The sequence below is a fragment of the Macrobrachium rosenbergii genome, chromosome 48, assembly GCF_040412425.1.
Source record: "Macrobrachium rosenbergii isolate ZJJX-2024 chromosome 48, ASM4041242v1, whole genome shotgun sequence".
Classification (NCBI taxonomy): domain Eukaryota; kingdom Metazoa; phylum Arthropoda; class Malacostraca; order Decapoda; family Palaemonidae; genus Macrobrachium; species Macrobrachium rosenbergii.
In genome coordinates, this window is record NC_089788.1 from 28,029,253 (window position 1) to 28,049,229 (window position 19,977).

At 36.9% G+C, this 19,977-nt stretch overlaps 1 protein-coding gene across 1 annotated transcript in view; it reads left to right on the plus strand.

Moving 5' to 3' along the window:
* The window catches only part of LOC136831323 (zinc finger protein 420-like), a 37,113-nt gene extending 18,138 nt beyond the window's left edge, over window positions 1–18,975 (plus strand). Inside the window, exon 4 of the mRNA XM_067091558.1 lies at window positions 13,925–18,975. Within this exon, the coding sequence (XP_066947659.1) occupies window positions 13,994–16,558 (2,565 nt within the window). The 5' untranslated portion in view covers window positions 13,925–13,993 and the 3' untranslated portion in view covers window positions 16,559–18,975. The remainder of the gene's footprint in view (window positions 1–13,924) is intronic.
* Window positions 18,976–19,977: the final 1,002 nt, after the last annotated feature.

Below are 19,977 nucleotides of genomic sequence, written 5' to 3' on the forward strand. Positions count from 1 at the left end.
TATTATACCTAGAAATTCGTGCTGTAATGGAATTTCACTGGCTGACACGGGACTGGACTCAGAAAAATGTATTTAGTCATGAAAATAACATCAAAATAAACCAATTAGTGAATATTTCCTGACAAAAAGTCTGTGAATTGCCAAATTACATCAGTGTACAATTTAATTATACCTCAATGAGTCGTGAGGTTAGATTCCAGAACCCGTTGTGGAAAATACAGCGAAAATATGTCTTCGAATACATGAAGAGCTATTTTAAAATAGTCTTCCCTATTTTTATATCATATGGTATTGATGTATGTTTTCTTGATTATGTTTTCTATATTCTGTTTTCTTTTTTCATAAAATAGCGGATACTCACCATTTGTGTGTGACTTTTCAAGACGTATTTCAGTCATACAGGATATTTCGAGTAAAACAAACGATAAAAAAATTAAATAATATATTTATAACACCAGTTAGTAAAGAATACTTTCATGGCAATAAAAGATAAAGCTTGTATGATGACGAAATCAAGTGAAAATAGCAAACAGAATCTGTTGATTTTTTTACAAAAAAACATTCCCCCACGCCATCTAATAATGATAAAAATAAGTAAATTTAGTTTCAGAACAAGACGTATTTAAATCCTATTTTGACTTAAAACACTTTGTATAACAAAAAAAAACCTTGTCCCATATAAATAAGAGTATCTAGAGATTCATTTATGCCAACTAGAAGCAAGAAAATTGCTCTGAATTGAGTTAAATATAGCAAAATAAACTTACCTCATAATTGGCATGATTTCCAAACCAAAACATTGCCCTCACTTTTTTTCAGTTGTATTTCGAGTAAAACAAACGATAAAAATGAAAAAAATTTGTATATATAAAAATGCCAGTTACTAAAGAATACTTTCATGCAGATAAAAGCTAAATAAAACTCGTATTATGATCAAATCACGTGAAAATAGCGAACGGAGTCTGTTTTGCCATTTCAACCTTTGTACAATAGTAAACAATTACCGTAGTTATGTTACAAATGATGTAAAGTAGAATAGAGCTGATATATTTTTGTAAGTGAAATAATGTGTTATAAATATTTTGCTGTGTTTTTTCATTAAAGGATATATGTACAGAGAGAGAGAGAGAAGAGAGAGAGAGAGAACAATAATTTTTTAGTAAATTTATGATAGATGGTGAGGACGTAACCACGAAATGACGTAGGTTGAGTAGGATGTAATCTAAGAACTTACTGTAAGTATTGTGGAACTTTCCACCTTTGGTAAAATTTATTGGATCTGATAAATAGGAAAAGATATCATAGCTAAGACTGGGTTTATATCTGAAGCTAAATAGTGGGAACTGTGGAAGGATCATCAACTAACTCAATAATATTTGCACCTGAGAGATATCAGATTGATAGCTCCAAGATGGAACTATTTTGCAGGGCTGTGCCATGGATTCAAGGGGGGTTTGGTTCTGGGGATAGGACTCTAGGCATTCTATCCTGTTTGCCCATAATATGAATAGGGTGGGGATGATTATATTCTTGCAATACTCTCAGTTCCAACAAGCAGGTTTGGCTTACACTTGGGCCACTCATCCCCTGTGGTGTAGGGTAGGGGGCGGACATTTGGGAGTTGGCTCTCACTTGTGTTTCATGCATCCATCAGAAATCAGTTGGGAAAGTTCCTGTAAACTTTCATCTACTGCAGTGCATTGCTTGAATATTTGCAATCTTTCTGGTCTAAGCATCAAAATTTCACTGTAATATATTTTTCTTAAACTATTAACAAAACTCAAGGATATCTTCATTCTCATTAGCAAGGTTAAGTTAGTAAGCAATGTACTTATACTTCCCTTCCCCATATTAAAAACATATTTCTGTAAATGAAGCAATATCCTTTGTAAACAAGCAGGAACAGCATCTAAAAGTTCCTTGAAAATAGATTCTGAGGCCAGTGATAACTTTGATCTATGACCTGATCTTTTCCAGACAGGTACTGATGAAATCTTTCACATGCAAACACTGTTACAAGGCATTCCTTTTCTATTAGACCATGACTGTGCTCTATACAGCTTAAGTTGGTGCTCTTGAAGCATTGGCTATTGGTTGGCCTTTCAGCAAAAAAGCTGCACAAAGTCCAAACTGAGAAGTGTCTCAGTGAACTTCACTCTCTGAAGAGTAGTAATGAAGAACTGGAGTATCTGATACTGTATTGCCTTCTTTATGGTCTTAAATTCATCTTCTTCAGATAGCTAAATGAAAATTAGAAAATTACATTCTTATTAAGTACCGTAAGTGGTTTTGTAAAATCTATTAATCTTGGTAAAAATTTTGACATTCTGCACTAATTTTTAAGGAACAATGTATTTCTGAGACATCTGTTGGTGCAGACATTTTTGTAATTGTATTTGCTTTAAAAGGTGTTGTCAGAAGTTTGCACAAAATTACACTTCTCATAGTGCTTTAGAATTGCATGAAGGTTATGATCATGATCAGCAACTGCTTCATGAGATTTCCCACAGCCATATACAGGCAGCCCCATGTTATTGGCATTTCGATTTTACGGCGCCTGTCGAATATATTTATAATTGGGTTTACAGTACCGTTGTCTGGTTACTGGCAGCTTAAGCACCATGATACCCTCATAAAACACAAACATAACGAATATGCATCTTTTCCATGGATCTTTTAAAAAGTTATGCTTTACTTCACTATATCCTATAATATTGTATGTATTCTCATATTACTATTGTATTATAAAATACAAACAAAGAGATCAATGCTTTGGTTTTGGACTTTGTAAATCAGCTGATGGCAATTATCAGATAAGTTTATTTCATCCTATTTAACTCAATTCAGAGCGATTTTCTTGCTCCTAGTTAGCGTAAATGAATCCCTAGAAACTCTATTTATATGGGACAAGGTTATCTTTCATTATACAAAGTGTTTTTAAGTTGAAATATGATTTAACTACGTCTCGTTGTGAACTAAATTTATTATTTTTTTCTTGTTAATAGACTGCATTTGGGGCATTTTTTTTTTTTTTTTTTAAATTAACAGATTCCGTACGCTATATTCCCTGATTTCATCATAATACCAGCTTTTTGTATTTATCTTTTATTGGCGTGAAAACAACAGTAAAATGTGTTCTTTCATGCCCAGGAGTTTTGATTAAAATACTTTTTTTCCTCCACCATTATTCATGGTCGAGTTTCATCCATGTTGTCGATGCACGATAAGGTCATCATCTGTGTCATACATTATCTTCTAGGAAGAGTGACAGTGATGTGTGTGATCCTGTAGACTTATCTAGGGACCCTAGTAATAGTATTAGTGTTACTTCCATAGTTTCTGAGCCACACTTGGGTATTTCAGTTATACTATCAAATACCCATCATGTGTCATCTTATATGCCTTCTGTTTCTTATGCTAACTGCCTTCTGACTTCATTCCCCTCTCTGTCACCTCGTGTTCCTCATCTTTTGATAATTGTGCCTCTGTGTATTGGTAACCCTTCTCCAGCTGCATTTTATGTTGTTCAGACAGCCCCTGGTGTCGTCTCAACAGGGTCATCACTTGTGTTGAAGCTTTCATCTCTACTGGACTTGTTGTTGAAGTGTGAAGCAGGTGAAATCATGGAAGAACCTTCTGCCCTCTCCAATCCAATTCGTGCTGTTAATCAGTGTCAACTAGTCTCTGCTTTTTCAGATCCAGTCAGTTGTCTTTGAGGATGAAGATCGACTCTCTCTCTCTTTTTGAACTTTTCCAACGGGGAGATAGGTAGAAAATTTTCCATCACCACTGAGAGAATTTTGACTCTTAGGAAAGTCTCCAGTCAAGAAGTGGCTGTTTCCTCTTGTCCTTGGTAGGTCTACCTTTGATCTCAAGAGCTCAGACATCATATTGTCCTCAGATGCGCCTGGTTCAGGTTGGGGAGCCATTCTTGGGATATTGAAGTTTCAGGGTTGGACCATAGAAGAAAGCAAGTTACATATAAAAAACCCACAGCTTTTTGGCAGTTTTGAAGGGTCACAAAAATAAGTGGAACACATAATCAGAGCCAGAGACAAGGTTATTGTAGTCAACTCCAACAGTTTCTTATGTAAGAAAGTAAGGATGGAAAAATCAAGGGATTTATTCAGGATAGCAAAGAAGCTTCTTTTGACCGAGCCCTCAAACTTTATTCTTCTACCATATTTCGCCCCATAGAGAGACAATTGTTACGCAGTCTGTCATAGCAGGAAAGGGAAAGTTCTGCCATCGAAATGGTCTCTTTACCTACAAGTCTTTGGGAAGCCTCAAGTATATCTGTCCCCAACTACCTACAGTGCAAAACTCCCAGTTTACTGCTCTTCATGCCAGGATCCTCATGCATGGGCAGTTGATGTCTCTCAGCAAGAGCGGTTAAAGCTGGACCTCTATGCTTTTCTCCACTGTTTGCAGTCTTGAGGAAAGTGGTCAGCAAACTGCAGGTATCCAAGAACTCAGTAATGATATGGATAGCTCCTTGGTGGCCCCAAAGGGAATGGTTTCCTGAGCTACCTCTCGTGGAGGTAGATGTTCCTCACCTTCCTCTGTTTGGAAAGATCTTGAAGAGTTTCATCTGAGAAGGTTCCATTGAAACCTCCATCTGCTTCATCTGACTGTATGGAGACTCAACCATCTCTTGTGAGCTCAAGCCTTTTCAAGAGTGGCTTGAGAATCAGTCCTCAGGTTTGAAGTTCCTCCACCATTAGATTGTATTAACATCAGTGGTCAGTTTATTCTACAGTTTTGCTACATGCTAGCTTGAATATCACACATGATTTAGATCTAAAGAGGTTTTCCTATCTTTTGAGCTGCCTCAGTCTGAACTTTTGAGTAAAGCCTCCTGTAAGAACATAACCTTGAAGACTTCCTTTTAGCTCTTGCTATGGCAAAGTGTATCAGTGAGTATATAGGCTCTGTTCAAAGGGATGCCTGTCTCTCTTTTCTTTCATTTTTTATGGCTAAAAAAACATCAGAATAAAGACCTTCCTAGGTTTGTGACAATGCCTAGTTGAACTTCATTAGTAGGCATTGAAAAGGAAGCTCTGTTGTGTCCAGTTAGAGGTCAGAGAGTTGCTTAGAGAGACCCAGACCTTGAAGGAGAGTAGTTACAAGTTTTTTTCTGCTTTGCATAATTAATTCAGCACATGAAGAGTTAAATCCTGATCTTTTACCATATTTTGAAGGTAAAATTTCATGACTTTCATGCCATAAGCATGTCTTTTGATGTCCTTAAAATCCTGTGTTAGAGAAGGTTGTCAGTGCAGCTCAGTGGGGTTGTAACACAGTTTATGCCTCACATTATTTGCAAGACATCAAAGATTCTTATGGTAATTGCAAAGCCCTTGTTCTTGTCTTTCCAGCAGGAACAATTTGCTTTTGAACTAAATATTAAAATAATCTTTTCTCTCCTATCATTAGATTGTTAGGAAATCCTGATGTTTAGTTCAGGGAGCATGAAGGTATACCCATTGTATATTGGAAAATACCTTCATATTTGAAGTTAGTTTTTGTCTTTCAGTTTTGGACTGTCTTTTGTGGGCTTTTGACTCTGGCACAAGAGTCAGTAGTACATACTCTACAGGACAGAGTATTTTGTTATATAGATCCTCTTGAAAAGGTTTGTTACAAGGGCCTTACACCCTGCTGTGGATCCCCTTCTGGTGGCAGTACAGTACTTACCAGGAAGAATGACACAACACGTATGAATTTTTAAGAGGCCTTTTATTTTGCTTGGTTAAGTGGATGTTTCTCTGGCTACACTAACCTACCATCTTCATTCAGTGTTTGAGTCAGCTAACTTTAGCAGTACGATTCATCCTAAATAAGACTTTTCATAATAAAATTAATTATTTGGATACTTACCTACCATTAAAGTGGAAATCCTACAGGCGAGAATTCTAACAAGAATGTAAACATTCCAGTGGGTGATTATAGACAGCCCATTTGGGTCAGCCAAATGTTAGTATTTTAGTAAGTATCCAGATAATAAATTTTATTAGAAAAATTTTCATGCTTTACCATAACCTGCACATTCTTTTTTTATTGTCCTATACGGTAGTTTCTTCCACAACTTTGTAGTCTGTGATATGTCTAGTTGTTTTCCTATGTTTTGTTTGGCTTTCCTCCCAAGACATCTTCTTATTGCATGAATGTTGCTATCATTCATCTCACCAGCTTCCTTATGTTGAGCTGTAGATATCTCATTAGCACAACAAATCTAAAATGTATATTCTATAGTAAGGCCCTTCTCTCAAAGATGATGATCCTGTACAGTACTGTGTTATAAGAAATTCTGAACATAATGTAGTCTCTAAGGAGTTTGTTGGTGTAATATTTTCAGAATTACGCCCTAAAGCAAGTTGGCATGAAGCTGTCACATACTGTACAAACAGTTCACCTGGATCTGGCCCAAAAAGATAAAAATAATAACATTCAAATACATCAAAGGCTGACAGTATTTCTCAAAATGCATCCAGAGCACCTTTAAAATTATTTTATTCCTCCTCATAAAACTGGGAAGTAGTACAGTAAACAGTACACTGCATGTATGTTCAGATCAGTCACTGTTAACAATACTGCCACTTGCACTTCAGGCTCCTTCATACTTACTTCTGTTGCTGAAGCATATCCTTTCCATTGTTTTTACAACTTTCCAAAGCTGTGCAATATTTTTGCTTTCAACATCAAAACTTAGAGGAAATGGAAATGCATGACTTGCAGCCATCATCGAAAACAAACACCATACCTAAGAAGAACCCTCAGTGATCCATAGACTCATTGCCATCAAATGACATGTCTTGACTAAAAAGACAACCTTATTAATCCTCTCTTCAACTAGTGCTCTTTCATCTCTTTTTGCAGGGTCTGTTCTCATTGTTTGTTTTACTTAGATTTATCTTGAATTCCATATCTAGGTGTATGGTGCATTCTAATAAGCCCGCTCTGTAAATTATTCTAGGTCTACCAAGTTTGTATCATTGCTCCAATCTGATCCTTCTTTTCCATCCCTGACCACTTTTTAGTTATAAAATCCATGAGAAGGACAAACAGCAAAGATGACATAACATTCCCTGTAGCCCCCCACTATTACCGTAATCCCTTGTTTATCCAATTTCTCCTTATCCAAAGTTTGACAATATCCAAACACAACTGGACCTCAGGGACCATAGTATATACTGTATTTATACAATTTTCAAAAAAAAAAAAAAAAAAATTATCTGTGAAGGTTGGCAGTGCTGCATGGGTCTAAGAAAGTGCTGATAATACTGCCAACACTCATAAACAAGCTGAGAAAGGGTTCTTGTTTGTGGGGTTGGGGGGAGGCTTTGGAAAGTTTCCATGGTTGGGGGAGGGGGAGGCTGGCCATGATGGGAGGGAAGCAGCGGTGAGGCTGTTTACAGGAATAAGCACAAAGAGAAGGGCTTGTTGGAGGTTAGTGGGTGGCCAGGGAAGGTGCTTCCCAGGCTGGGAGGGGGGAGGGAATGCAGTGTAGGAGCTGATGGAGAGGGGTAGACAGGTGTTTGATTTTGATAGAGCTTATTATGGTTTTATTTTTATGTTTATGCTGCTTCTATGTTTTACTAAAGGATATTACAGTATGTACTGTAGTGTGACAATGAAATAATCATGCACAATGCAAAAGAAAGAGATATTACTGTATTGTTCTGTTTCTTGTAATAAAATAATCATACACAATGGAGAGAGAGAGAGAGAGAGAGAGAGAGAGAACCATCACTGTGCTAAGACACACCCTGCTATACATATATATACAGCCAATAACACGTTTACGTTTTTTCCAATTTTGTTCAAGATAGAACAACCGATACTCTGCTAAGAAACACCCTTCTGTACATAGCCTACATAAAGCTAGTAACAATAATGCACAAAAAAAGGAAGAGAAGACAACCAATACCTCGGTAAAAAACACACCTTTATAAGTGTAGCTTATAACACACACAGATAACAGTACACACACCTACCTTCCCTTTCTCCCCTATCATTTCTCATTTTTAATTTGTTGGCATTTTGTCACACAGTAATTTTCACTGCATAAAATGATGAAAAAATATGAAAAAGTAATGAAAATGACAAAGCAAAGGAGGGATTGGGAGACATAGTGAGCTTTCATGATGGTTATTTACTTAAAAGCACAACATCACTTATCACATCGTCATACGTTGCTTATCACTTTTAATTGGCTGACACAGATACATCATCATCAGTATAGTAGAGTACGGTAGAAGGTGCATGGGTGGGCAAGCACTTGTATTTTTTGTGAGCTTTCCTGCTATTAGTGTAAACTATAAGTGTGACATTACATGTCATTGTTATTTTTTGCTTTTTAATAGCTGATAGACACAACTTCATGAGCAAATCTGTTTGGCTACATCTGGAAAGTGTCAATGCATTCGGTAACAAAGAGCATTTTCCCTCTGTGTAAAGTCATGGGTGATCAGTCACTTGTTTGAATTGTTTGCAGGTGTTTGTGATACTTGATGCTTAAAGTTCTTTGTTGGACTGGTAGGTACCGTTCTCGGATAGCACTCTGCAGGGCCTGTGTTCGAATCTTCGGCCGGCCAATGAAGAATTGGAGGAATTTGTTTCTGGTGATAGAAATTAATTTCTTGGTATAATGTGGTGCGGATTCCACAATGGGCTGTAGGTCCCGTTGCTAGGTAACCAATTGGATTTTAGCCACGTAAAATAAATCTAATCCTTCGGGCCAGCCCTAGGAGAGCTGTTAATCAGCTCAGTGGTCTGGTTAAACTAAAGTATACTCAACTTTTTTTTTTTTATCCAAAACATGTTGCTTTTGTTGCAGTGCCTGCAACATCACAGTTGCTGTTAGTTGTGTGTGTGTTGCTGTGTATTATTTGTATAGCCCCACCTCATCCTAAGAGGGTGAGGAAGGTTTTAACTCTTGAAAACAAACTAGAAATCATTGAGAGAATGGGGGCAGATTGCTCTATGGCACTTAGCATAAATGAGTATGGCATTGCACAGTCAACTTTGCATGATATCAAGACTTACCAGGACAAGCTGAAAAAGTGTGTGATGGACTTTGTAAAAAAGACGTCCAGGAGTCAGGTCTGCTAGGATGTGGCCAACATGAGAATATTGGACAGTCAACCTTGGTCTGGTTTTGTCAGTAAAAGGCAGCTGGTGAGCGTGTTTGCAGTGCTGCATTGAAGGCTGCAGAAACTCCTGTTTTATTGCTGGCAGTTAATTGTCTTCTAGTTAAACCTGTCTTGTTACTAGTGGTTCATCATCAGCTGGTTAGGCTACCTATTATTACAACTAAGTAATTGTCAGATACTACGAAGGGGCACTTTCTTAAGTATTAAAAAAAAAATTCTACAAACCATATCATTTGGTAGAGTCAGCTTGAATGTCACTGTACAGTGCAGGAAATTACCAGATAAACAAACTCTCACTGGATTACAATAATGTGCCAGAGAGTTGCAAAACGGGGTTTTGTAGAATGAGTATCGTCCACAAGTGTAACATTTGAATTTTTAATGGTTTGTCATTCCCAGCCATATGATGTTTGCTCACTCCTGTGGACTGTATGGCTCCTAACTGGTCAGACATCATAGTCCAGCTTGAAGATACATTTTCTCTTAAAATTTATCTTCAAGGGTATTTTTTCTCTCAAGGGCTAGGGTGAGAAGTTAACTCTGAGCGAAATAAGATGTGTTCTATGTCTGGGGATTTTAACTCCCGTCAGCATCATTGGACATAGACTATGTCTGAGGAAAATATATATTTTTTTAAATCGTGAAAAATAGTTCCAAGCATAATTATAGTACTACCAAGACATATTTTGCCAGGTATGTTGGAGGGACGCAGAATGCTCACTGAGTGGTCCCAGCATAGAGTTGGCTTACCTCAGCCTCATGAAGCCGCCGGAAGTTCATTGTTTAATTGTGTGTGATATAAATAATTTACTTTGTGTGTGTATCGTCAAGTTTCTCTTGTCATAAGTCTGTTATATGAAGGTGATTTTTGCTGAAAATTTTATCATAGATTTGTGAAGCATCTGCTTTAATTTTGGTTTATTCAAGATGCCATAAGGTGTTGTTGGGGCCTTACCTAAGGGCAAATTTGCAAGTTATCCTGATGTTATTTCTTTTATTCACACTTGTATTTCAAATTTTTGTCATTTTTGTCATGAAAGATTTACATACATGTACTGTATATATGAATATAATAGAATAGAAAGATGTTGCACACACACACACACACACACACACACACACACACACACACACACACACACACACACACACACACACACACACACACACACACACACACACACACACACACACACACACACACACACACACACACACACACACACACACACACACACTTCCCTTACTTGTCACCAAGAACCATCTCTCACACCCAGGAACCTATCAATATTTTCTCTTGTATTTTTTGTCCAAAATGAAAATAAAAGTATATACTACTGTATAAATGAAAAGGAAATGTTATCAGCTATACTACAAAAAAATATTTTGCAAAGATCTGTAAAGTTAGACTTGGCATACAAATTTTAATTTTCAGTGACACTTAATGCAGTTTTTTTTACTTTTCATACTTTATGGGGATATTGATGATTTGGAAATGTGTTTCAATCATTTGCCAAAAAAAAGAGACCAAAACGACCTCTCTAGGATGAAATTTAATGATGCTAGAGCGATTAAAAAACCTGGCAATATGAGAATTTTTTTGGTGGTTTAATATCAGTATTTTCTGTTAAATTTTTTTCCAAATTAAATATAACTATCTGTAAATCAAAAGTAAATTTGATCAGCTTTAAGATAACAAATATTTCAAATTCCTGTAACCAATAGTATTTGTGCTAAGTGAAGTCAGACATACGAATTTTCATGTTCAGCTACACTAACTCAATTTTTTTTCTCTTTTTCTACTTTAGGAGGATTTTGATGATTTAATGATAAAGTTCAATCATTTGCCAATAAAATAAGACCAAAATGAGCTCTCTAGGGTAAAAATTAACAATGTTGGAGCTATTTGAAAAAACTTTTCCATTACAATTTTTTGTTGCTCATTGAAGCTTGGTGCTCAAGGCGACAGAAAATGTAATGAGCATTCAGGGCGAAAGGGTTAATTACCGTCAAAAAACATTTCTTGGAGAGGATCTTTCAAGTGAATCAATATTTTGATTTTGTTGAAGGGTCTACTTTTATTCATGAGATATAATTTAATGTTGTTTATAGATACATTTGAATGGCATAAATATTGTTAGGGGGGAATTTTTATCAAGAGTTTTCCTGAATCAGTTGCATCCGAACATTTATTGTTTTTTATGAGGATGAAGACTGTGATAGTAATTGCAAATCCAGTTGGTATATTATATAACTGAATAAAGACTATTGTTTGACAATTAAATAAACTTTAGACATGAGTGTGTAGACCAGCAGTGGAGCTTGCAGTGTCTTGTTTGATGATGAAACAAGCCAATGAGCCAATCCCCATTGTTGGGCAATCCCTCCACTCATTGGTCTGTACCACAACTTTCTTAGATTTGAGAACATCTCTCTGAACAGCAGACCTTATATTATTCTTTATTCTTTTTCTCTTTTTTTGACAGTAGACATTATTTTGCATTTCACCCTTTCATTGTAGTCTGTTATGTGACTGATGGTTGGCTTCTTGGCCCTCAGTGACCCTTTGCCTTTTACACTTGACTCCAAAAGTTTGTTGGAAGTTTTTAAGCATTCACATTAGGGGTGGGGTTGCTTGCCCTATGTCCCCATAGATGGCAGCATTTTCTGTGACAACTGTCTTGACATTCACCCATCCAAGTTTATAAACACTACTTGGGATTAGCACTTGCAAAGTGGTTTTGCATATTGCTGTACATGGCATTGAGGGTTCTCTTCAGTAGCCGTTCAGCCCTCTGCTATATTGCATTTTCAACCATTCCTTTTAGTCCTCCATTGTATGTGATCAACTGCTTTAATCTTGTCTTAATTATTTTTCAACTCTATTGACAAAAATTCTTTTGATAAGACCCAGCACTTTATACAAATGAGTCTCAGCAGTCTAGTTAAACCTTTGATTGTTTTCACCGTCATCAACATTTATAATTTTGTCAGAATCTCCCCTTTATAGGGTTAGATGTAGAGTGAATTCTTTTCACTCTGTTTTGGCACTTTCTGCTTGGAATCCCAGGGGTGTGTAGGTCTTCATCCATGCCCCATTCCATGATTAAATTATACTTTTCAGCTGGTCTTTGTCCTGCTGCTTCTGTATCTACTACTTGTCTTGACCAATTGATCCCCTCACCTTTTCAATACATGCTAGAACCTTTAGAGATCTTTGTTCATGTTTGAGCTTCAAGACACAACTTCTCTTGGCAGATTCCTCATTTGTAATATTGTCTTCCCACAGTTAAACCATAAAGTTAAGCTCTTTGAGGTCATGGCTGTGTAAACTCTTCTCTTTATTTTTAATGTAAGTGCCCATGTCCCTGATCCATTGAGTAGTACTGCACAGTCCCTATCCACATATAAAGTTTTGCTGTGTTTACTTATGGGGATAGTGAGCATACTGTTAATGAATGGGTGCAGAGAAAAATCTGCTGTATAATTGGATACAAAGAAATTTCTGCCTACTTGTATAATACAAATAATACTCTCTTTACTATTGAGATACCCATAAGGGGCAGTGATTGCAATGTTCCTTGCGTAGAATTTTTAACTTTTACCTTGCTCTCATTTCAATACCAGCTTCACAAACAGTTAAACTACTGTTATTTATTATGTTAAAGTTACTCACTAAACCAGAGTTATTTTCATTTTATGTTCAGTTGGAGAATGTTTTTACTAATTGCATTATTAGTGCTTGTTTTTTTCCCATTTCACTGATTCATGATTAAGAATTGAACCTCATTCCCCGTTCAGTACATGTAACCAGTCTACAAATTTCAGTCCTATTTTACTTTATCATCAGTGCAGTTAGTAAGATACTTTTTAATTGCCAAGTTTCAGCATTCACATTGTTGTATTGCATGTCATCCTTTTGCTGTTTTTATTCAGAACCACACATGTTGTGACATTGCAGCAGCAATTAAAATTGCTTTGTAAATGCCACTGCCCAAAGTTTGTGTTGTGGGATAAGAGCTGCTTCAAGTAAGTTCTGATTTTTAAGGTTCTGAAGTGCCCCTCTAGCTTTCAGTTCTCTTGTCTGGCTTGTCCTCAGTAAACAACAAAGCCATTTTCAGTTTGGGAGCCCCTTTCTCTTCCAGTAACTTTTAATGAAGTGAATGTTAACTTAGTATCGTGTAGTTGAGGAGGCCTGGTTAAACTGCGTAATAATGTATAATGCAGTGGTTTAAATCTGTGAAATAATAGTTGTATTTAAAAACTCTCATTGCGTTCATTAAATAATTAAGATGTCTTGATTTACTGTAGGCAGTCTCCCGGTTATGTTGGGGGTTCCGTTCCTGAAGCGCAGCGTAAGCCGGAAAATGATGTAAGCCAGAACACTGTATTAAAAAATTGCTAAAAATGAGAAATAAAGTGATGAAAGCCTCACCTTTAATACTTTGTTGTCTTGAAAACTTCCCGATTTACCTTGCTTTTGGTGAGGAGTGTATCCATAATCTTATAGGATTTGCTCCATTAATGTACAAATAATCTTCCATGGATTACAGCGCGCCATAAGACTGAAAGAACGTAACCTCAGAACGTGTGCTGTAACCTGGAACAAGTTTATTGATGAACATACTGTATTTGAAAAGCGCCGTAAGCTCAGAATGACGTAAGCCGAGACCGATGTAACCCGGGGACTGCCTGTATTTTGTTTCAGATTTAATATTGAAGATATTAATGTACAAATTTTCATAACAAAATATAATTTTTTTTTTCAGTGAGGGAAAAATAGTCCTTTATCATGAAATTACAGGTAAGGATCAGATGAAGGGAAATTGTGGAAAATAATGGCACTTACTAAAAATGCCACAACTCTCACGATGCTAGATACAGAAGTTGAACCATCAGGTGAATCTGAGATACCCATGGAAGTGTCCTGTAACTCCCATGATTATGAAACTGCCACTGAAAAACAAGAAAACTTTCATATTGAGGTATCCCCAGAAAGTGACACTTCACAGTCCATTTCCAACTTAGGAAAAGAGTCTGCTGTTAACCAGAAAAAGCATAAAGCTGCAAGAAAAAGAGTTACAGAAAGGAGCTTTGTTTGCAATATCTGTGGTAAGAAATTTTTACATGCTGGTCATTATAGCAGACACTGTAAGATACACAAAGCGAATACTCTCAGGAGGAAGAAGTCAAAGTCTGTTAGTGTCCGTCCTGTTTTGAGTGGAGAAATCTCAACAGCCCCTTCCTCATATAGTTACCCAAAGCAAGGGTTATATCAGAGTGATTTGTCACTGACTGAGCACAAGCAAACCATAAACAGAAGTTTTATTTGTGTGATATGCGGTAAAGGCTTTGGTAGGAATAGTCACCTAAAGCGTCACATAAAATTGCACAAAGGCAAAAATTCATTGTCTTTTCAGAAAGAACAACCTGAACTCCAAATTGCTCAAGCAAAATCCTCAATTCTTCAAGCTATACTAAGTGGTAGCAGTACCTCAGAGACAGTAGAGCACAGTGATTGTGGTTCTTCAGACAACTCAAAGGAACAAGCCAGATTGCCAGTTATCATTCCATCGGAGATTACCATGGTGAAATCTGAATCCTGTTGTTCTTTTACAGGAAAGTCCCCAGATGTGATTGGATCAGCTCTAAATCAGAAGACAGAAGACTCTTGTAGTACTTTGGAATTGTCTTTAAAATCTTCTAAAAGATGTAATGTAACTTTGTTGAAATCATCAGTGGAGAGTAAAGATTTTGTTGGTGATGGAGTGTATGTTAAATTGGAGCAGAATGATCACTCCATTTTAAGTGATGAAAGTTTGGAGGAAAGAAGTAATGAGCCTGAAACACATTTTACAGACTCAGTGAGTGTAGATAAAATTAACCAGGAATCTGGAAAAGACTTATTTTGTCAAATTTGTGGAAAGGCATTTGGACGTAAGAGTCACCTTACAAGACACATAAAACTGCATGTAAATAAGGAAATTCACGACTGTGAGATTTGCGGGAAACGTTTTCTTCAGAGTGCCTATCTTAAAGCACATGTTAGCACTGTACATGCTGCAGTGAAGCAAGAGTTGGAAAAAATTTTTGGATGTCCTATTTGTGATAAAAAATTTGGTCGTATGAGTCACCTGAAACGACACATGAAATTGCATGTTGGCGGGGAGACATATGATTGTAAGGTATGTGGTAAGAAGTTCTTGCAAAATAGTAATTTAAAATCTCACGAAAAGTCACATGCTGACCTTTTAACATCAATAGATGAAGGCCTTGTTAAAAGGCATGTTGATGAAAGGACCAACATAGAGTATTTTGATTGTGAACAGTGTGGAAAAAGTTTTCAGCAGATAAGCAGTCTTAAAGCTCACATTAATACTGTGCACATTGGTCGTAAAATTTTTGAAAAATGTTTTGAATGTTCATATTGTGGGAAGGAATTTGGCCGTAACAGTCATCTTAAGAGGCACTTAAAACTTCATATCGGAGGGCAAACATTCACTTGTGAACTGTGTGGAAGGGGTTTCAAACAAAATGGCAATTTGAAAGCACATATCAGAATGGTACATTTAAAAGAAAGACCCCACCAGTGCACGTACTGTGGGAAGATGTTCTTGCAACAGAGCAATCTCAACACTCACATAAGAACACACACAGGGGAGAAACCATATGGATGTACAATTTGTGGCAAAAATTTTACTCAGGGAAATCAACTAAAATACCATATGCGAACACATTATGGGGAGACACCATTTTCATGTTTGTTTTGTGGGAAGACTTTCACCAACAATAGAAGTTGTCAGAGACACTTAAAGATTCATGCTGGGGAGAATCCTCTGGAGTGTGGTGTTTGCTTAGAGAGCTTCAACAGTGAGGATGAGGTGAAGGCTCACTTGAGAGAGCATACAAAACAATCCATTAAAAACCATAACCGTAACTCCCGTGTTCTAAAAAGGCCCAGAAACCATGATTCTTTGGTTGTTGTAGCAGGATCCAATGATAGTGGTTCAGAAGGTGGAGCAATTGACAGTGAAGATGGAAATACAAGTGATAATGTAACTTACATTAAAGATGAGGTAGATGTTATAGTCAAAGAAGAGCCTGAAGCTTATGAATGTGCAAGTGATTATGGATCTACCAATGAAAGTGAGACTCTTTCATATGTAGTTGGTGATGACACTGATCAGGACAATGTGACTCTTACGGATGAGCACACTGATTTCCAGGATGTGATAAAGTCTGTAAATGAATCGATTAAAGGTATGACTAAAAATAAAACTTTATCATTGCAACAGCCTGAAAAAGATTTTACTGATGCCATTCTAAATGATAATAATGACAGTTTGGAGGGGCTGTCAGTTGGTGTGGAACCAGAGTGTCTAGATCCACTTGGTGGTGTTTGACTAATATGAAAGAAATTTTTTGTGCTAAGGGGATATAAGAGATATATACTTATGTTTAGTACTTTTATCATTTGACAACTAGTGAATCCACAGGTAATTGATTTGATATTAATTTCTTATGTATGACTTCTCATAAAATTGGTAGACAAGTTAGGCTTTAATTTTGAAAGAATTCTTAGGGTGTTGAGGCAAGAAGTGATAATGGGGCACTTTGAAAGGACCATAGTTTTGTGAGTGAGTGTTCTAGAGGAAGAATCGTGAAATATTGTACTTCAATATATATATGAAAAAAATTTAAAACCTTGTTTTGTATGCACAAACATTTGTCATTCATTCTGTACTGGAGCATGAATCTACTGTGTACAAATGCAGAAAAATTTTCTTAGCTATTTTACTAGACTGAGTTTTGAAGTGTCTTCATCTGTGGATGGTGAAGGGCAGTTTATCTGTATTTATAATATATACTGTCTTGTTAGATGATATTAATCATAGTTCAGTGAAGGGGCAAGCATAGATTGTGTTTTATCCTTCTTGTTCTTTTCAAGAATGGCATAATTTTGGTATGGTATTTAAAGTAGAACCTGTAAAGTGTCTTGTGGTGAAGATGTTTTCAGGTGAATTTTCAAAATTTTGTGAGGCATTCATGGTCTACAGTGCTCAGGTAGTCAAAAAACAGGTTTTGACATAGAAAAAACCTGTTTTTGGTAGCTGCTCTCATGGTCCCCATAGGGTTCCATAAGATAGACCAACCATTCTCAGAGATTTCTCTTATAGTTGGTCTAAGCCAGATTAGTGCTGGTTGGCACAGTGATAGGGTATAAAGGACTCTGGACAAGAGGGTTCCATCTCCTGTCCAGGGCAGCAGCCTCAGTTTTCCCTTCATCCTACTTGCACAGATGTGACAACAGCGAGTATGTCAGCCAACTTACTCATTACACATCAGATGTGTGCAAGATAAATGTTCACCCCAGTCCCATGCTTTTCATAAGAGAAAACAGGTGAGTTGAGAACTCTCAGCGACTACAAAAATTGGTTTTCCTATGCAAAAAACCTGTTTTTGATAGTGTAGCCACTGTTTATCTTCAAAGGAGCTTACAAAAGAAATTGACAGGTAATGGAATGGCTTATCTCATAGCAAATCCCAACAGCCCAGTTAAATTTTTGGTTCAAAGTATAGTGACAGGTTATCAACCACTTTCTTTATTGTGGATACTCGTTAGGATTTGGCAATAAAAACAGGAAACAACTCATAAGCCTATACGGTACAGTATATTTATTATTCTGTGTGGTTCAAAGGTGGCTTACCTAATTATGTTGGGGCTGGCTGTGGGATTATTGCGCCTTTCCTGGCAATATCTCAGCATCACCACCAGTCATGGCAACAGTGTTTCAGGAGTTTTTGATCCAAGGTAATGTCACAGGTTACCAACCATTTTCTTTATTCTGTATGCTCATTAGAGTTTGGCAATAATGAATAGGAAACAACACATGAACCTAAAAAAGTAGTAATCTTTGTGGTTCTAAGGTGACTTACCTAATTATGTTAGGTCTGGGTGCAGGATTATTCCACCTTCCCTGGCAATGTCTCAGTATAACCACCACTCTCACGTCAATAGTGTTTCAGGAATTAAAAAAAATTTTTATGCAATGGAAAGTCACATGTTATCAACCGTTTTCCTTATTCTGGATACCCATTAGGGTTTGGCAGTAAATAACATGAAACACATGAACTTATATACAGTATATGTATTACATGTATCCTGTGTGGTCTTATAGTGACTTACCTAATTATGTTGGGTCTGGCTGTGGGTTACTGCCTCTAATAACCACACCGTACACTTGGAGACTTCTTTGAAAGAAACATTTTCGAAGAAAGTTAAGGATGTATTTACCTTTTGGATGTCTTATGACTTAGGAAAGGGGTGAGAGTCTGCCTTTTTAATGAAGGACACTATAATATTTCTCAGCCCATGTAGAGAGAGTGCTGGAAAAAGATGACTATCTGGGATGTTTGCCATGACATATAGGTAAACATTGAGTGCTTGAACCTGGCATAATATTTTAAGCAAAATACTGAGTTCCCTTAAGAGAAAATGGGATTTTCCCCATAAAAGGTCCTCATTCTTGGCCAGGAATGATAGGCCAGGAGACAACAGAAAATGACAACTGGGCTTACTGTATGAGTGATGAAACGTTGTCCCTGTCCAATTAAGCCCAGTTCGCAAATCCAAGCCCCTGATGCCAAAGCGGTCATGAAGACTGCCTTATGGAGCATATAAGTTGTCATATTGGGCCCACTGAATTGAGGGGATGACAGAAGTCTAAGAACTTTATTCAGGGACCAGGGACCAGCAGGCGCTGACCTTTGCAGTGCAAAAGACTGGAGAAGGGAATTAATTTCTATATTAGAATCAATTCCAAAACATAAAGCAAGGGTTCTGACAGTGCTGCCTTGTATACCAAGATAGTTGTACAGGTCAACCATCACTAATATGGTTCCATCACTAATCCGGCACTAATGTCGGCTAGCATAATTTCAAATTTCATGGGTCACCGCACCAACTTGCTGCTATTGTTTGTTGGCGCAACTTGTGTGTGTACGTATGAACCCTACGCACACAATTGCATTTATCTTTTGGGTTGTAAAAAGCAGTGAGAAAATGCTGTTAAAATATAAATGAGATGAGCATAAAATATAAATAAGAAAATCGTAAGCATAACAGCACAAAACAAGACAAGCTGTAGAAAGTTCACCCACACCTGTGAATAAATGTGCGCATATGTACGTACGCTATGCACACAGTTGTGTTTGTCTTTTGGGACATAAAAATAAAAAAAAATGAGAAAATACAGCAAAAATATGAGAAGAGCTTAAAATATAAATTAAAAAAATGAGAAGCGTAACAACACAAACCAAAACAAGCTGTAGCAACTTCACTGATGCCAGCGAATGAATGTGTGTGTACACATGTACTCTGCACACATGATTGCATTTATCTTTTGGGTTGTAAGAATAAAAAATGAGAAAATACAGTAAAAATATAAATGAGATTATCTAAAATATAAAAAAAAATTCCAAGATGAAGATGGGATTCCTGATAGTCCATCACCTCAAGACATGTAAATGTGCCTAGTTGCAAATCCAGCTCTTCACGCAGCAGTGATAACCTTTCTTGTGTAAGTCAACAGAATTATCTGTACCATTTATTTTGCCTGTGCTTCATTAAAATTTCGCTTGATTTTCATTTAATATTTTTTTTTCCGTATTAGCCGCCTTGTACTGATTTACAGGGTATTTTAAAAGTGGGGATGAGGTGGTTAACTGTTGGGTTAGTGTATTCTAACCTAACCACCCTGTAATCCGGCAAAGTCACTAATCCTCACACTGCAGGTCCCAGTGATGCTGGATTAGTGATGGC